General features: G+C 43.2%; 1 protein-coding gene across 5 annotated transcripts in view; it reads right to left on the bottom strand.

The window, feature by feature from the left end:
• gria2b (glutamate receptor, ionotropic, AMPA 2b) overlaps positions 1-14,230 on the bottom strand; it is a 142,075-nt gene that overhangs the window by 4,661 nt on the left and 123,184 nt on the right. For all 5 annotated transcript variants that reach the window (XM_080193465.1, XM_080193466.1, XM_080193468.1 and 2 more), the window contains one exon: positions 1-104. This exon is cut by the window's left edge and continues 144 nt beyond it. In XM_080193465.1, coding sequence (XP_080049591.1) covers positions 1-104 — 104 coding nt within the window. The remainder of the gene's footprint in view (positions 105-14,230) is intronic.

Genomic DNA, 14,230 nt, shown 5'->3' with positions numbered 1-14,230 from the left:
TTCCGTACTCTGACCACACCTTCTGCAGTTGTTTTGACAAAGACTGATGGTTCAGCACTCTTCATATAGGCCCACATTTTTTCAAAAAGTGCAATTTTGGATCTCTGTCGAAAAAGAATGATCGACTTACCACAGGCACTTACTTGCCCTGTGATCGGACATTGTTCAATTAGATACAGATTGGAGATGTCCAACTTCAACTTCAAAATGAGCATCAGCTTTCCACAAAGCCAGAGTAAGGATGGCTGAACTATTTCCAGGTTTAGAGGTCATTTGGAATTTTCATAAACTCCAAGCATTGCACCTTACTGATATCAGAACATGCTGGCTACTAGCTACAGTCTGCTGGGAGGAGGAGTTTACAAGGATTGCGATGGTGAGAATGGGCTGGGTAGTGAGCTGAATTATTTCAGGAGAGCAAAGGGAAACATGAATGCTCCTCTGACTCCAGAAAAATCTCCAAAAATCTCCAAGAATGGGCATTATCCTGAGCAGCCCACCTCCTTTACTGACTGTTAGTTATGCTGCTCAATGCTTCATAAAGCTGGAACCAGCACAGATTGCAAATCTTTACCCCACATGTACATTAAATTTGCAATCAGGGCCTTGCAGCCAGTGGAGTACCCTAGTGTGCATATTTAAACAGCTCCTTACCTATTGTGCCTGAAAATTGAATCAAGTAAGGTGGTGTTTGAGACCCCTTTTCCTTTGCCAATCACCCACTTTAAGGATAAGAAATGAGGACCAGCAGTTGAGAAGTGCCCCTCACCCCACTGTCTATTAGACTGTTAAATGTGATCACTGATCCTTCAAATTACCAAAGTTCATGCTTCACCACCACACAAATTTATTTTATAACATCTATTGTATATATTTACTGAAGGAAACCTATTGAACTGGCACCATCTAAGTTGCCTCACTCTTTATAATCACTTTGGAACTGTGTGTAAGACTCAATTACGTCAGACGGAAGATGTCTGGTGTATATGGAGATAGAAGTGAGAGCCGCGAGCTATAATCACTTGGGATTGTAGATGAAGAATATAATAATACACTGGTGAAGAAAAAGTGGAAGACATCATAATGTGAAATTATGGAAACAACAAATCATATAATGGGCGTGAGAGGGAGAGTAGCAAATCTAAGTCAATGAGTCAGATACCCTAAAATGGTGAAAGGCACGATGAAAATCCTAGGATGTGAGAGAAACAGATTGCAATTATATAAAATAAAATCCTGCAGATAAAAAGAGAAGCTAGTGGAAATAATTTGCAGGTCAGGCAGCATCTTCGGAGCAAGAAACAGAGAATGTTTTAGGTCATTAACCTGTTGACAAGGGTTCTGCGAAGAGGTCATCGGTGTGAACCAATGGACAAAATTTAATTCCCAGGAGGTAGGGTGGCGAGTAGTGACAGTTCAGGTGGTTGAAGAGGGGCGGCGGCGGGGGGAGGCGGTGGAGTGAGTGCACAAGTTAAAACTCTAAAAAGCAGCAATGGGTCAGAAACCTGACATGATACAGCCCACTTATGGGTTTTAAACAGGTGGCTTTATAGGGGAGCAGGAATCCCCTGTGGAACTATTGACAAAAGTCATTTCAACATCTACAGTCGCTATCAGCTGAGGATTTAACACTGAGTTCTGGTTTGGCATCTTGTACATAGATTTCCAGACCTGTGTAGAACTTGCAAAGGTCAACAAGGTAAGAACACAGGAGGAAGTTCATTGTTCAGTGAAACTGACTAGATGGAAATTCTTTGAAGAGTGAATTGAAATACTCTGGCCCACATCTGTGAAAGGCTTAGAAGCACAGAATAGTTACAGCACAAAGGATGCCTATCAGCCTGTCAAATCCATGTCAGCTTTCTACAAGAGCAATTTAGCTAGCCCCATTCCTCTGCTCTTTCTTCATAGCTCATATTCTTTTTTTCCCCTACAGAGATCTGTCCAATTTCCTCTTGAAAGACATGATTGAATCTTCCTCCACCACATTCACAGGCAGTACATTACAGTTTGAAATCACTTGCCGTGTAATAGACTTTTCCTCATGTCTCCTTTGGCCACCAATCTTCAATCAATATCCTTCAGTTCTCGAGCCTTTGGCCAATGAGGGCACTGTCTCTCTATTGACTGCCTAAACTCATTAGATTTTGAACATCTCTATCAAATCTCCTCTCAACCTTCTCTAAGGAGGGTGACCTCTACTTCTCCATCCTCACTCCTTGTATCCTGTTCACGAATCTTTAAAGCCTTCACATCAATTGGAAATAATACTCAAGTTGAAGCCAAACCAATATATAAAGGTTCATCATAACTTCCTTGCTTTTATACTCTTGACTTCACATGTATCTGCAATAAATTTCATTTGCCACATGACTGCCCACCCCATCAGCCTGCCCATCTCCTCTTAAAATCTGTCATGATCTATCTTATAGTTCACAACACATTTTTAATAAAAAATGAAAGTGCTGAAAATACTCAGTCGGAATTCTACTACCCCGCCTGCCACAGAATCAGAACAGGCGAGGGATGGACAATGAAAATATCCATTGCCCTCAGGCGGGATTTTCCAGTCTCACTCGAGCAACGCTGCAAGATCCTGCCCAGCAGGTTTGGCAGCATCTGTGGTAAGAGAAACAGCATTAATGGCCAGGATTTCATGTTTGCAAATTGGGACTGCCTGTGTAAAATCCAGCATGATGATGATGTTAGTTCATGAGCCTAAAGTCAACACACCGGTTTGCCTTGATCTGGTAGGCAGGTGGATGTTAACAAGTCTGTTAATAAGCTAATTGACCCAAATATTACCCTGCTTATACCATAATATTTTTGGCTTTGAGAGAGCAGCATGAGTGAGGAGCCTTCTTTTTCACTATCTAAGGTGAAAAATCAGGAAAGGAGAGGGATATTTTCTTTGGGGTTTGCTCTGTGTGCATTGGGGACATCCCCCTAAGAAGATACTTTATGCCTACCCATGTGACTTCCAAAACATGTTCCCCATCCGCCTCACATCCGTTCCTAGGATGCTTGATCTCTTCCCACCCAAAATATCATGGACTTCCCTGAGCCTGGTTCTTGCTCTGGGATTCCTGCTCCCCTATAAAGCCACCTGTTTAAAACCCATAAGTGGGCAGCATCATGTCAGGTTTCTGACCCATTGCTGATTTTCAGAGTTTTAACATGTGCACTCCACCCACCCACCACCCCGACCCGCACCCCCGCCCCTCTTCAACCACCTGAACTGTCACTACTTGCCACCCTACCTCCTGGGAATTAAATTCTGTCCATTGCTTCACACTGATGACCTCTTCATCATGCAGCTATTTGCAGTACCAGCAATGCCCACCACTGAGTTCTGGCACTGCTAGACCTGCTGACCAATCAGATTAGCCAGCAATCCTTGTGCTGCTAAGGGACAGTCCTTCCACTCAGTCCCACTTTCTGCTTGTTTAGTCCTATCAACATGTTATCGCTGCAGGACAGCCTTTTTTGTTTAAAACCAGGTTGCAAATTTACAATGGGAGGAGCAAGCCCTCTCTTAAAATTTACCCAAATGTTTCAGGTTGTGACTTCCATCAGAATTAAAAACAGAGATTAGCCGATTCAGCAGCATCTTTGGAGAGAGAAGCAGAGTTTAACAACTTCAAGTCATGAACTGTCATGTGTGACCATCTTCTGTTGAAAGGTCATGACCTTAAAAGTTAACTCTGGGTCTCCATTTTGCTGCTCTGGTTTTGGTTCTACTATGTTTTTTTGTTCCCAGAAGTTCAAAATAATCACACTTTTAGATTCAAACTGCTGGAATTTTATTCAGTGTATTTCCTATAGCTTTCCATTTGACTGGTGGTTGATTAGTGCAGCAGTAAATGTGGCACCCTGAGCACACATTCACATAACAATTTGTTTCTATCTCTTTTGAAATAATATTACAATATAACATCCCTCCTCCTTTAAAAGAAAAAAGCCATATCAATTTAAGTAGTCCGACCATTAACTTTTTAATATATTCTTTCTAACTAAAGAAAGATTAACAATTTTATGTGAGTACATGATAGAACTGAAGAGTCAGACATAGCTTGTTTTCTCAAAATTTTATTCATGGTATTACTTATATAGTAGGACGTTGTGCCTCCATCCTATAGCATTCATCACTCTCAGTGATCAGCAGTGTACTGACCATGTGCGTATGTTGCTCCTGGTGATCCAGGAGCCCTGCTTGATGTTGCCGATGTTGGCCCAGATCTTCCAATCAGGATCGAAAATGCCATTCCCGATCCTGATCAGACAGAAAAGAAACTTACCTTCCTCCAATTTTTCTGAGCCATCTTCCAATAGAGGATCCTTCACAATCAACTCAGTGCAGCAAATCCCAGAGCAAACAGCGCAGAGAATCCATGCAGAAGCTACACCCCTTATTAGAAAATCAGGTGCTGTATTGTGGTAAGTAAAGAGTTTAAATATCCCAAAGCTTCTTTAAAAATCTAAAAGGAGAATGTAAGTGGCCAAGGAGATAGAGTGGGTAAGAATGGCTGAGGTAAGTGGACAAGGGGCAAGCTGGCAAGTGGACAGAAAGCGTGGCAGGCGAGTAAGGTGCGTAGGATGGGAGGTGCGTGAAGTCCTCCATCCTACGCACCTCACCAGGTGTAGTCAGGTGGTGGGCCTGGTCACATCAAGCTAAAGAGAGTCAGGTTGAGAGCTAGTCAGTTGGGCCAAGGCTAGTAAGGTCAAGTCAGATCAGGAGGTAACTGGGGGGGATGGTCAGGAAGGGTAATTGGGAGGTCAATATGAGTAGAAACCGGGAAGCGGTGGGGGAGGCTCAGTTCTGTAGTTATCCAGAAATTAGACGTGTTTTTTCCCATCTAACATTTCCTGGGTAACTATTCAGGTAAGTAAGCTGGAATTGTCTGAAGTCTCCAAGTCTGTTTCAGAGTTGGAGACATTTTTGGAGGGTCCCAGGGAGCAAGGGAATTGCCCATCAGAATTTCAAACTTCCCAGTCAATTCCCTTGAAGTCCTTGGGACTTTTGGAGGAGTTTTGCAGTGTATCTTTGGAGAATGTCCAATCTCTGATTATCAGAGAGTGGAATATCTGGGCCGTTCTGTCACTTGCCAATAATGTTGTTCATGATGCTATTGATGTGGTCTCCATAGTTCGGAACATTGCTGGAGCTGCTAATGATCTTTCCTGATTTTGCAGCTCAGAAGTAGTGGGTTATGTGCCTTCACAGTCACTTCCCAGTTTTGGTCTCAACAATGTATATGGTCTTGGAGTCTCAGCTTCACTTTTGCTGGGTTCCATGTTTGTGCTTTCAACAATTCAGGCAGGCATTTAGCATGTGTTTTGAAGTGTTAACCTTCTTCACCTTGTGCATCAGTGAGTTATCGTCATACTTGGAAGGAATATTTTACTTGGCGGACTTGCTTTTATTCATCTCTGCAGATGATTTCATAGCAGCCTCAAGAGATGTAGCTTGAAGTGACAATAAGGCGAGGTTTGTGTTCCTTTGTCTCTCAGCATTTCATGAGGATTCCCTTGACTATCGGGATGCATCTTTCCATAAACCTGTGTCTCCTTGGATAATGTGGCAATGAGGTGATAATGTTGAACCCATATTGTCCAAGAAATTCTTTGAATTCTTTGGTGGTGAATTGGGTTCCACTGTCACATATTATTCTTTCAGGAATTCTTTGTTCAGTAAATAGAACTCGCCCTGTTGGGACGATAGTTGTAGCTCTCAGATTTCATATTAACGGACACTTTACAGAGTAGTCTGCAACCATGAGATATCATTCTTGATTGTGTGTGAATAAATCATCTCCTACATGGGAGGCAGGGTAGCACAGTGGTTAGCACTGCTGCTTCACACCTCCAGGGACCTGGGTTTGATTCCCGGCTTGGGTCACTGTCTGTGTGGAGTTTGCTCATTCTCCCTGTGTCTGCGTGGGTTTCCTCCGGGTGCTCCGGTTTCCTCCCACAGTCCAAAGATGTGAGGGTTAGGTTGATTGGCCATGTTAAGAAATTGCCCCTTAGTGTCCTAGATGTATAGGTTAGAGGGATTAGTGGGTAAAATATGTACGGATATGGGGGTAGGGTCTGGGTGGGATTGTGTTCGGTGCAGACTCGATGGGCCGAAGGATCTCTTTCTGTACTGTAGGGTTCTATGATTTCTAAATCTATGATTTCTTGTATATGGATTTCAGCAAAGCCTGTGACAAAGTCCCACATAGGAGACTTGTGAAAAAAGTAAATTCACATAGGATACTGGGTAATTTGATGAAGTGGATTCAAAATTGGATAACTTGTGGGACAGTAAGAAGCCTCAAACACCATGTTAAAGTCCAACAGGTTTAATTTGGTAGTAAACGCCACTAGCTTTCGGAATGCTGTTCCTTGGTCAGGTGAATGGAGAGTTCTGATCACAAACAGGGCGTATAAAGGCACACACAGTTTACAGAATACTGATTAGAATGCAAGTCTTTACAGCTAATCTGCTATTCAAGTTTTAAAGGTGCAGACAATGTGAGTGGAGATAGCATTAGGCATAGGTTAAAGAGATGTGTATTGTCTCCAGACAGGACAGTAAGTGAGACGTTGCAAGATAAGGCAAGTCATGGGGGTTACAGATCGTGTGCTTTGAACCCAAGATCCTGGTTGAGGCCATCCTCACGTGTGCAGAACTTGGTTATCTGTTTCTGCTCAGTGACTCTTGCGCTGTCGTATGTTGTGAAGGCCGCCTTAGAGAATGTTTACCCAAAGATCAGACGAAGAAAAAAAGGGCAGCATGGACAAATTGGGCTGAAGGGCCTGTTTCCATGCTGTAAACATCTATGACACCCCATTTTTCAATCCAGATCGGTATGCCATAGTGCCCAGAATACAGAATTTAATGGTAGCCCAGTTGCATGCCAGAAGAAATGATACACAAAGGCCCTTAAGCAGAGACAGTTACACTAAAGCAGACCTGATGTTGAAACTGGATATAACCAATTTGATAATGGGGAAAGAAGACGCACATGGGAAAGTGATAAAAGACATTTAAATTGAAGAAATGCTAAAGAGATTGTGAATTACTGTTTGCAATGCAATTCGCCTTATCACTACATAGTAAAGGAGAAATTGTGTCTTTGAAACTACATGTAACACAGAATACATATAAACTGACAGTGATGAGAATAAGTGCCATGAAGGCATTGCTTTGGTAACAGGAAAGTTGATCCCTAAAATAAGTGTCCTGATGATAGACTTTTTCAACTGTGCTGTTTTGGATAGTGAATGTATGTTCACTGTCTGTGGCCAAGATTGGCTAAATTGTTATTTAGAGTCTCTTGATCATAAAGTGTGGAAAAAAGTGAAATAACATGATAATTTCACCTATTTTCGATTTGGAGATGACAATACTCTAACATCTTCCAAAAAGGTGGTACTTCTCTGTGGGACTGTAGGAATCAGCTTGTTCATAAGTACAGACGTTGTTTCCAGTAACATACCTTTGTTATTCAGCAGGTCCGCAATTGAGAAAAGCCCAGGTGACCATTGATTTGAAACATGATAAAGCCGTGGTATTTGGAAAAGTGTAGTCCTACCTTTCACAAGGTCAGGCCATTACTGACCCTTAAGCGAGCCAAAATTATCGGACTAAAGGACTCATGATGCATTAGTATCGCTGACAGGCAGCAGCACGATGGACAAAAAGATTATTTTGAAACTTAATAAGAAGTTTGCTCATCCTGCACCACAGAGACCGAGAGCACTGCTGCAGGATGCAGGTGCGCTGGACAACGGCGCCAATGATCTCATAGAGCAAATATCAGCCCAGTGTGAAATTTGCATAACATATAAAAGGACACATCTGCGCTCTGTCATGAGTCTGCCATTAGCACAAGATTTCAACAATGTAGTGGCGATGAACCTGAAGATATGGAATAAAGACAAAGGGCCCGATTTTACCAATCGGAGGCTAAGGGCCGGATCTGAACATAAAACGATCCGAGCCCGGAATCCTCGTTCCAGCGCGCCCATATGCTTTTTGCTGGCTCCAATCTGGCTTAGCGTTGCTGGAACGATTGGAGCTCTGAACTGTGCATGCGCTGTTCAAAAAAAATCTGAAACAGCGCGCCTGGGCGTAAAAGACAAAACCAGTGGAGAAAGTGGGGGGAGGGTGAGCTGTGATCAGACCCCCCTGGGAGGCACGCCTCCCTGGCAGATGCCTCCCGATCAGACCCCTCCCCCCCTGGGAGGCAGCCCCTTCCCCGTGATCCGCATCCCCCCCTCCCCAGCAGACCTCCCCCCATGGTCAGACCCTCCCGCAGGAGGCAGCCACCCCTGATCAGACCCCCCTGGGAGGCAGCCCCCCCACCCCCCTGCAATCAGACAGCCCCAGGAGGCAGGCCCCCCTTGGCAGAACACACCCCCTAACCTACTTCGATTGCTGCTCTCCCTCCACCATCCTTCTGACCTGCACTTGTTGATGTGGAGATACTGGCGTTGGACTGGGGTAAACACAGTAAGAAGTCTCACAACATAAAGTTAAAGTCCAACAGGACTTTCCAATGGGACGTTAACCTGGTGTTGTTAGACTTCTTGCTGTGTTGACCCCAGTCCAACGCCAGCATCTCTGCATCAACGAGTGCAGGTCAGAAGGATGGTGGAGGGACAGCAGCAATCGAGGTAGGTTGGGAGGTGTGCTCTACCAAGGGGGGGTCTGTCTCCTGGGGGAGGGGGGATCTGATTGTGGCAGGGGGGCGGGGAAGCTGCTCGCAGGGTGGGGTCTGCCGGGGTGGTTAGTGGGTTGGGGGGTTGGGGGGGGCGGTGTCTGCGAAGAGTGCTCAAGGAGCATGGGCTTCGGAGGTTCCCTTGCAGTATAGGAATCCGCTTCGGATTTTTATTCTGCAGGTTGATAACAGTGCAGATCCGAAGATGGTAAAGTGGGATTTGGTGGTAGAGTTGGGCGCGCGGTTCATTAAATCGATTTAAATGCACGTTAATACATTTAAATCGACAGGCTGCCCGATTGGGGTGTGGACCAGATCCGCACCCAAATCAGGTGTTGGTAAAGGCGCGATCTGCTTGGTTTCGGGTGCAGATCACGTTACCGGCTCGACGCCCAAATTTACTGCGATTTGGTGCCTGGATTTTTGGTAAAATCAGGCCCAAAGACTTCTATTTATTGCAGTTCATGGACCCGGTTTAGCTATTTTTCAATGATTAACAGCAAAGACAAAAAGATTACTGTGGATAAAATTATGACCCATTGGACTGGAACAGGGTTGGTGGCACCATCTAAATTCTTGATAGACAATAGGGGTAAATATAGAGATGAGAGGGAATCTGATGACCGAAGTTGTGTTAACAGAGCACAGCAGTCTGAGAGTAGCAGCCTTGATGGGAACAGGCACGGCAATAGAGGCTGGAGTTTAACAAGGAAGGTGAGGAATCAAACCAATAATAGTAATAGCAGCAGCAGTCCCCATGATAGGGAAGTGTTAGCAGCTGCCATTAAAATGGAGCTGATGGAAATAAGAGAATTCAAACAAAGAGAGCTGGACTGTTGGAAAGAGTTCTGGGTGTACACCAATGTACCAGATGAAGGGCAGCCTGCTCTGTCCCATTGGTGGGTTTGCACAGAGAAAGTTTTGCAAGATGGGACTTATATAAAGCAAAAGCCAGATTAGTAGTCCCTGGATATGAGGAACACTTGGAGGGGAGAGACATTAGGTTGATTCACCCACAGAAGGGAAAGTAACACTGAAATTTTTGTTTTTGCTGTCCTAGCATCTAATAATTGGGAATGTAAGTCAATAGGTATCAAAGCAGCATTTCCGCAAGGTGAAATATTTCAAAGAGAAGTTCTTCGAGGCCACCCAAAGAAGCAGGTAATACGCAGGGACAGTGTGGAAACTAAACAAATATGTATACGAATTAAGTGATCTGTACTATCTGTATTGCTAAAAACTGGCTGTGTCCAGTTAAAAGCAGATCCTGGAATGTTCTATTGGAAGTCTGAAGGAAAATTAGTTGGAATTTTTGTGATGCATGTTAATGATTTCCAATGGGGTGACGCAGAAGAGTTTGAATAAAGGGTAAGTATTAGGCTAAAGACAGAATTTAAAGTAGGAAGTCAAGCAGCTGGTGCTTTTCAATATCTCAGTCTTGATGTCCAACAAAACAAATTCGGGATAATGATGAATCAACAGGGATATCTAGACAGCATTGATCCTATTCTCATAACCAGAGACAGTTCAATTGGGAAAAAATAGGAACTGGCCAATGAAAAGGAAACAGAATTATTGAGGAGAATGCACACAGACAAGACTATATGAGAGCTACAATGTTCTAGAGCTAAGTAATATGTTGAGGTACTCTTCAGTCAGAGAGATCTTGCAGGCAAATTAAACTTTAAAGAAGCTAAAATTAGGGGAATGTATAATTAAGTTCCCAGCACTAGGAGAAGACATTAAGTTAGTTGTGTTTAGTGATGCTTCACATGCCAATCTACCAGATGGACATTCAAGCAGTGCTGGATTCATAATATCCTTGGTAGGTAAGGAAAATGTTGTCCCTTAACCTGGAAAGCAAAGAAAATAAAAAGGTTGTCAAAACGATTTTGGTAGCTGAAACCCTAACATTAGTGGAAGCGGTGGATATGGGGATATACTTGCCTGACACATTAACAGAGTTATTTTTCATGGCAACATCGGGAAAGAGAGTACCAATTGAGTATTATGTGCACAATGTTCATTCGACAAAAAGTGCAGTAGAAAAGCAACTGAGAATTGATTTGGCCAGTTTTAAACAAATGTTGGAAAACAAGGAAGTTTCAAAGCTCAACTAGGTTGGTGCAAACCTACAGTTATCTGACTGTTTTACTAAAAGGAATGCAGGTCTTGTTAAGAATACTTAACAAGGATGGTTGTCTTAAATTAATTTGGGAAAAAAAAGGAGAAAAGGGGAATCTGTCACAATGTAACTAATTATAACATGGGTCTGTTTCTTGTAACCAATGGTAACATGCCGTGAGGGTCAGCTGATCCTGTAGACAATGTAACAAGTGACAAAATGATGTGGTGGTCAGCTGACCCATGTATAAATAAGAAGCAGATGGAAATTGTGGGGAACTTGTACGGCCCAGGGTATAGCCTGAAGTGATGGAATAATGAAGTTTCTCTATTAAACCTTTTTCTTTGATTTACTTTCTGAAGTAAGTTCTTTTTATTGCTTGCAACTGAAGAAGTCCTTTTGCTGGATGAACATCATCTGCCTCAGTGAATGTGTTGATGATGGCTCGGAGCTTGGCCTCCGAGTATGCACAGAGTCAGCATACTGGAATTCAATGACAGAGGGTGAGACAACCTTGGATCTGGACTGCAGGCGGTGTAGGTTACATAGAAACACACTTAGAAAATAGAAGAACAGGTAGGCCATTTGGATCTGCTCCGCCATTCATTTTGATCATGACTGACCATTAAATTTAACACCTTGATTCTGTCTTCACACCGCTCCCCCACTCCCCCATATCCTTTGATTTCTTTAGTCCCAAGAGCTATATCTAATTCCTTCTTGAAATCACACATTTTGTCCTCAACTACTTTCTGTGAAATTGAATTCCACATATTTACCACTCTCTGGATGAAGAAATTTCTCTTCACCTCAGTCCTAAAAGGTTTACCCCTTATCCTCAAATGATACCCCCTAGTTCTGTACTCCTCCACCATTGGGAACATTCTTCCTACATGTACCCTGTCTAACCCTGTTAGAGTTTTATAAGTTTCTATGAGATCCCATCTCACCCTTCTAAACTCCAAAGAATAAAATCCTAACCAACTTAGTCTCTCCTCACATGACAGTCCTGCCATCCCAGGAATCAGCCTGGTAATCCTTCACTGCTCTCTCTTTATAGCAAAAACATCTGTCTTCAGATAAGGACACCAAAACTGCTCACAATACTCCAGGTGTGGCCTCACCAACATGCTATACAATTGCAGTAAAACATTCCTATTCCTATACTCATCCTCTCGCTATGAAGGCCAAATACCATTTGCCTTCTTTACTGCGTGCTGTACCTGTGCACTTACTTTCAGCGACTGATGCATGAGGACACCAAGGTCTTGCTGAGTATCCATCTCCCTTAATTTACACCCATTAAAATAATAATGTCTTCCCATTTTTGCTACCTAAGTGGATAACCTCATATTTATCCACATTATGCTGCATCTGCTATGCAACTGCCCACTCACTCAGCCTGTCCAAATCATGATGAAGCATCTTTGCATCTTCCACCCAACATTGGTATCATCTGCAAATTGTTAGATAACACATTTAGTTCCCTTGTCTAAATCATTTAATGTGAACAGTTGGGGCCCTAGCACAGATCTCTGCGGTAGCCCACTAATCACTGCCTGACAATTGGATAAAGACCTATTTATTCCAACTCTTTGCTCTCTGTCTGCTAATCAGCTTTCTATCAATCTGACAACACTAAGAATCCAATATATTTTAACTTTACATCAAAATCTGCTATGTGTGACGTTGTCGAAAGCCTTCTGAACATCTAAATAAACGACATCCACCGGTTGTCCCTGGTCAACTCCATTAATTACATCCTCAAATGTTGAACAGATTCTTGTTTGTTCCGTAATTTAACTTCACTCCAGCGGGTTGCTTGCTGAGGGTGAGATGGAGCGTTGCAGGACCGAAAATTGAGAAGAGCAAAGGTGTGATGGCACAGCCTTGCTAGGCCTCATTCAGAAGATGAATGTGGTGAATCTGTTGATCAGTATCACAGCCTGCATGTCATTATGGAGCAGGCAAAGGATGGTGACAAACTTTTGGGGGCAGCCAAAATGGAGGAGAATGCTTCATAAATCCTCGAGGTTGACAGTGACAAAGACAATTGTGAGATCAAAGCAGATCTCATGTACAACGTGAACAACAGCTGGTGCTGTTTCCTGCATTTCTCTTGTAGTTGCCACACAGTAAAGATCATGCCCATTGTGCCCCTTAGTGGGTGGAATCCACCAGGTATCTGGAGGAGCTCTTCAGCCACAGGGAGAAGGTGAAGGAGGACTCATGTGGTGTTCTCCCCTGTGGCTGACAGCAGGGAATTTCCTCTGTATTTATTGCAGTTGGACTAGCCTTGTCATGATTATCACATCACTGAGATCTCCTGGCATGCTCTCCTCCTTCCAAGAAGGAAATTGAATTCATGTATTTGCACCAATAATGCTTTTCTGCCATGTTTTAGTTATTCAGCGGAAATTCCATCTGCTCCTAAAATCTTGTTATTCTTTAGCTGTCAAATGACCTTTTCTACCTTGTGCCAAGCTGGGTTGTGCTGAGATAATGGTGGGTAGCATTCTGCAGGATGGAGTCGAGGAAATTTGTGTTGAAGCAGAGTCTATGTTAAGGAGGTCTTTGAAGTGTTCCTTCCAGAGGATGTGGATTGCCTCTCTGTTTTATTGAGCGCCTCCCCATTCTTGGCAGCAGTGGAGGGGGTCTTGGGTGCTTGGGCCTCAGACTGCACTAAAGGAACTTTGTGTGTCAAAATTATTGGCTAACTGTTGGAACTCCTGGGCTTTATTCACCCACCATCTGTTCTTTGGTTGTGGTTTTTTTTGCTGAACCTCAGCTTTTAGCTGTCCATGGAGTTGCTTTCTTGCTCTCAAGTTGTTGCTGTTTCAGGTCCAGAAAAGCTTTGTATGCAGTTTATAAGCTCCTGGATATAAGTGCTTTGCAAGTGCTGATTATGGAGATCTTGAGAGAAGACAAGGTGCTGTGAACACTCTTGACACCTAAACCATTCATCTCATCTTTCTCCTGTGGTGACAACTGATATAGGGCATCTGCTGACATTATTGGTCTTCTTGTATTTTAGGTCAAATGATAAATTGGAAGCCTCACATGTTCTGCACAGACTTTTCTTGTAGGTTTGCTTTAGTTGATGATGATCAGTTCCCACTGTAAATTTCCTCCCATAGAGAAAGGTATGGAATTTCTTGCATCCACTTAATTGCCAAATGCTCTCTTTCTGTGTTGACATATCTGTTTGCATAAGAGCTTTGGATGTGAATGCTGTTGATTTTCCCTCTTGTACCAGGGCTGCCTCATGACCATTTGTAAAAGCATCTACTTGTAGTGTAACAGGTTTCTCTCTGTTGTAGCATGATAGATTTGTCTCCTCTCATGAAACTCCTCTCATGTGACTCTGACCAATGGTAGTCAACGTCGTTTTTCACCA

This window comes from Carcharhinus amblyrhynchos, chromosome 1 (assembly GCF_965287045.1).
Source record: "Carcharhinus amblyrhynchos chromosome 1, sCarAmb.v2.hapA, whole genome shotgun sequence".
NCBI classification, from domain to species: domain Eukaryota; kingdom Metazoa; phylum Chordata; class Chondrichthyes; order Carcharhiniformes; family Carcharhinidae; genus Carcharhinus; species Carcharhinus amblyrhynchos.
This window is presented reverse-complemented; position numbering and strand designations above follow the sequence as displayed.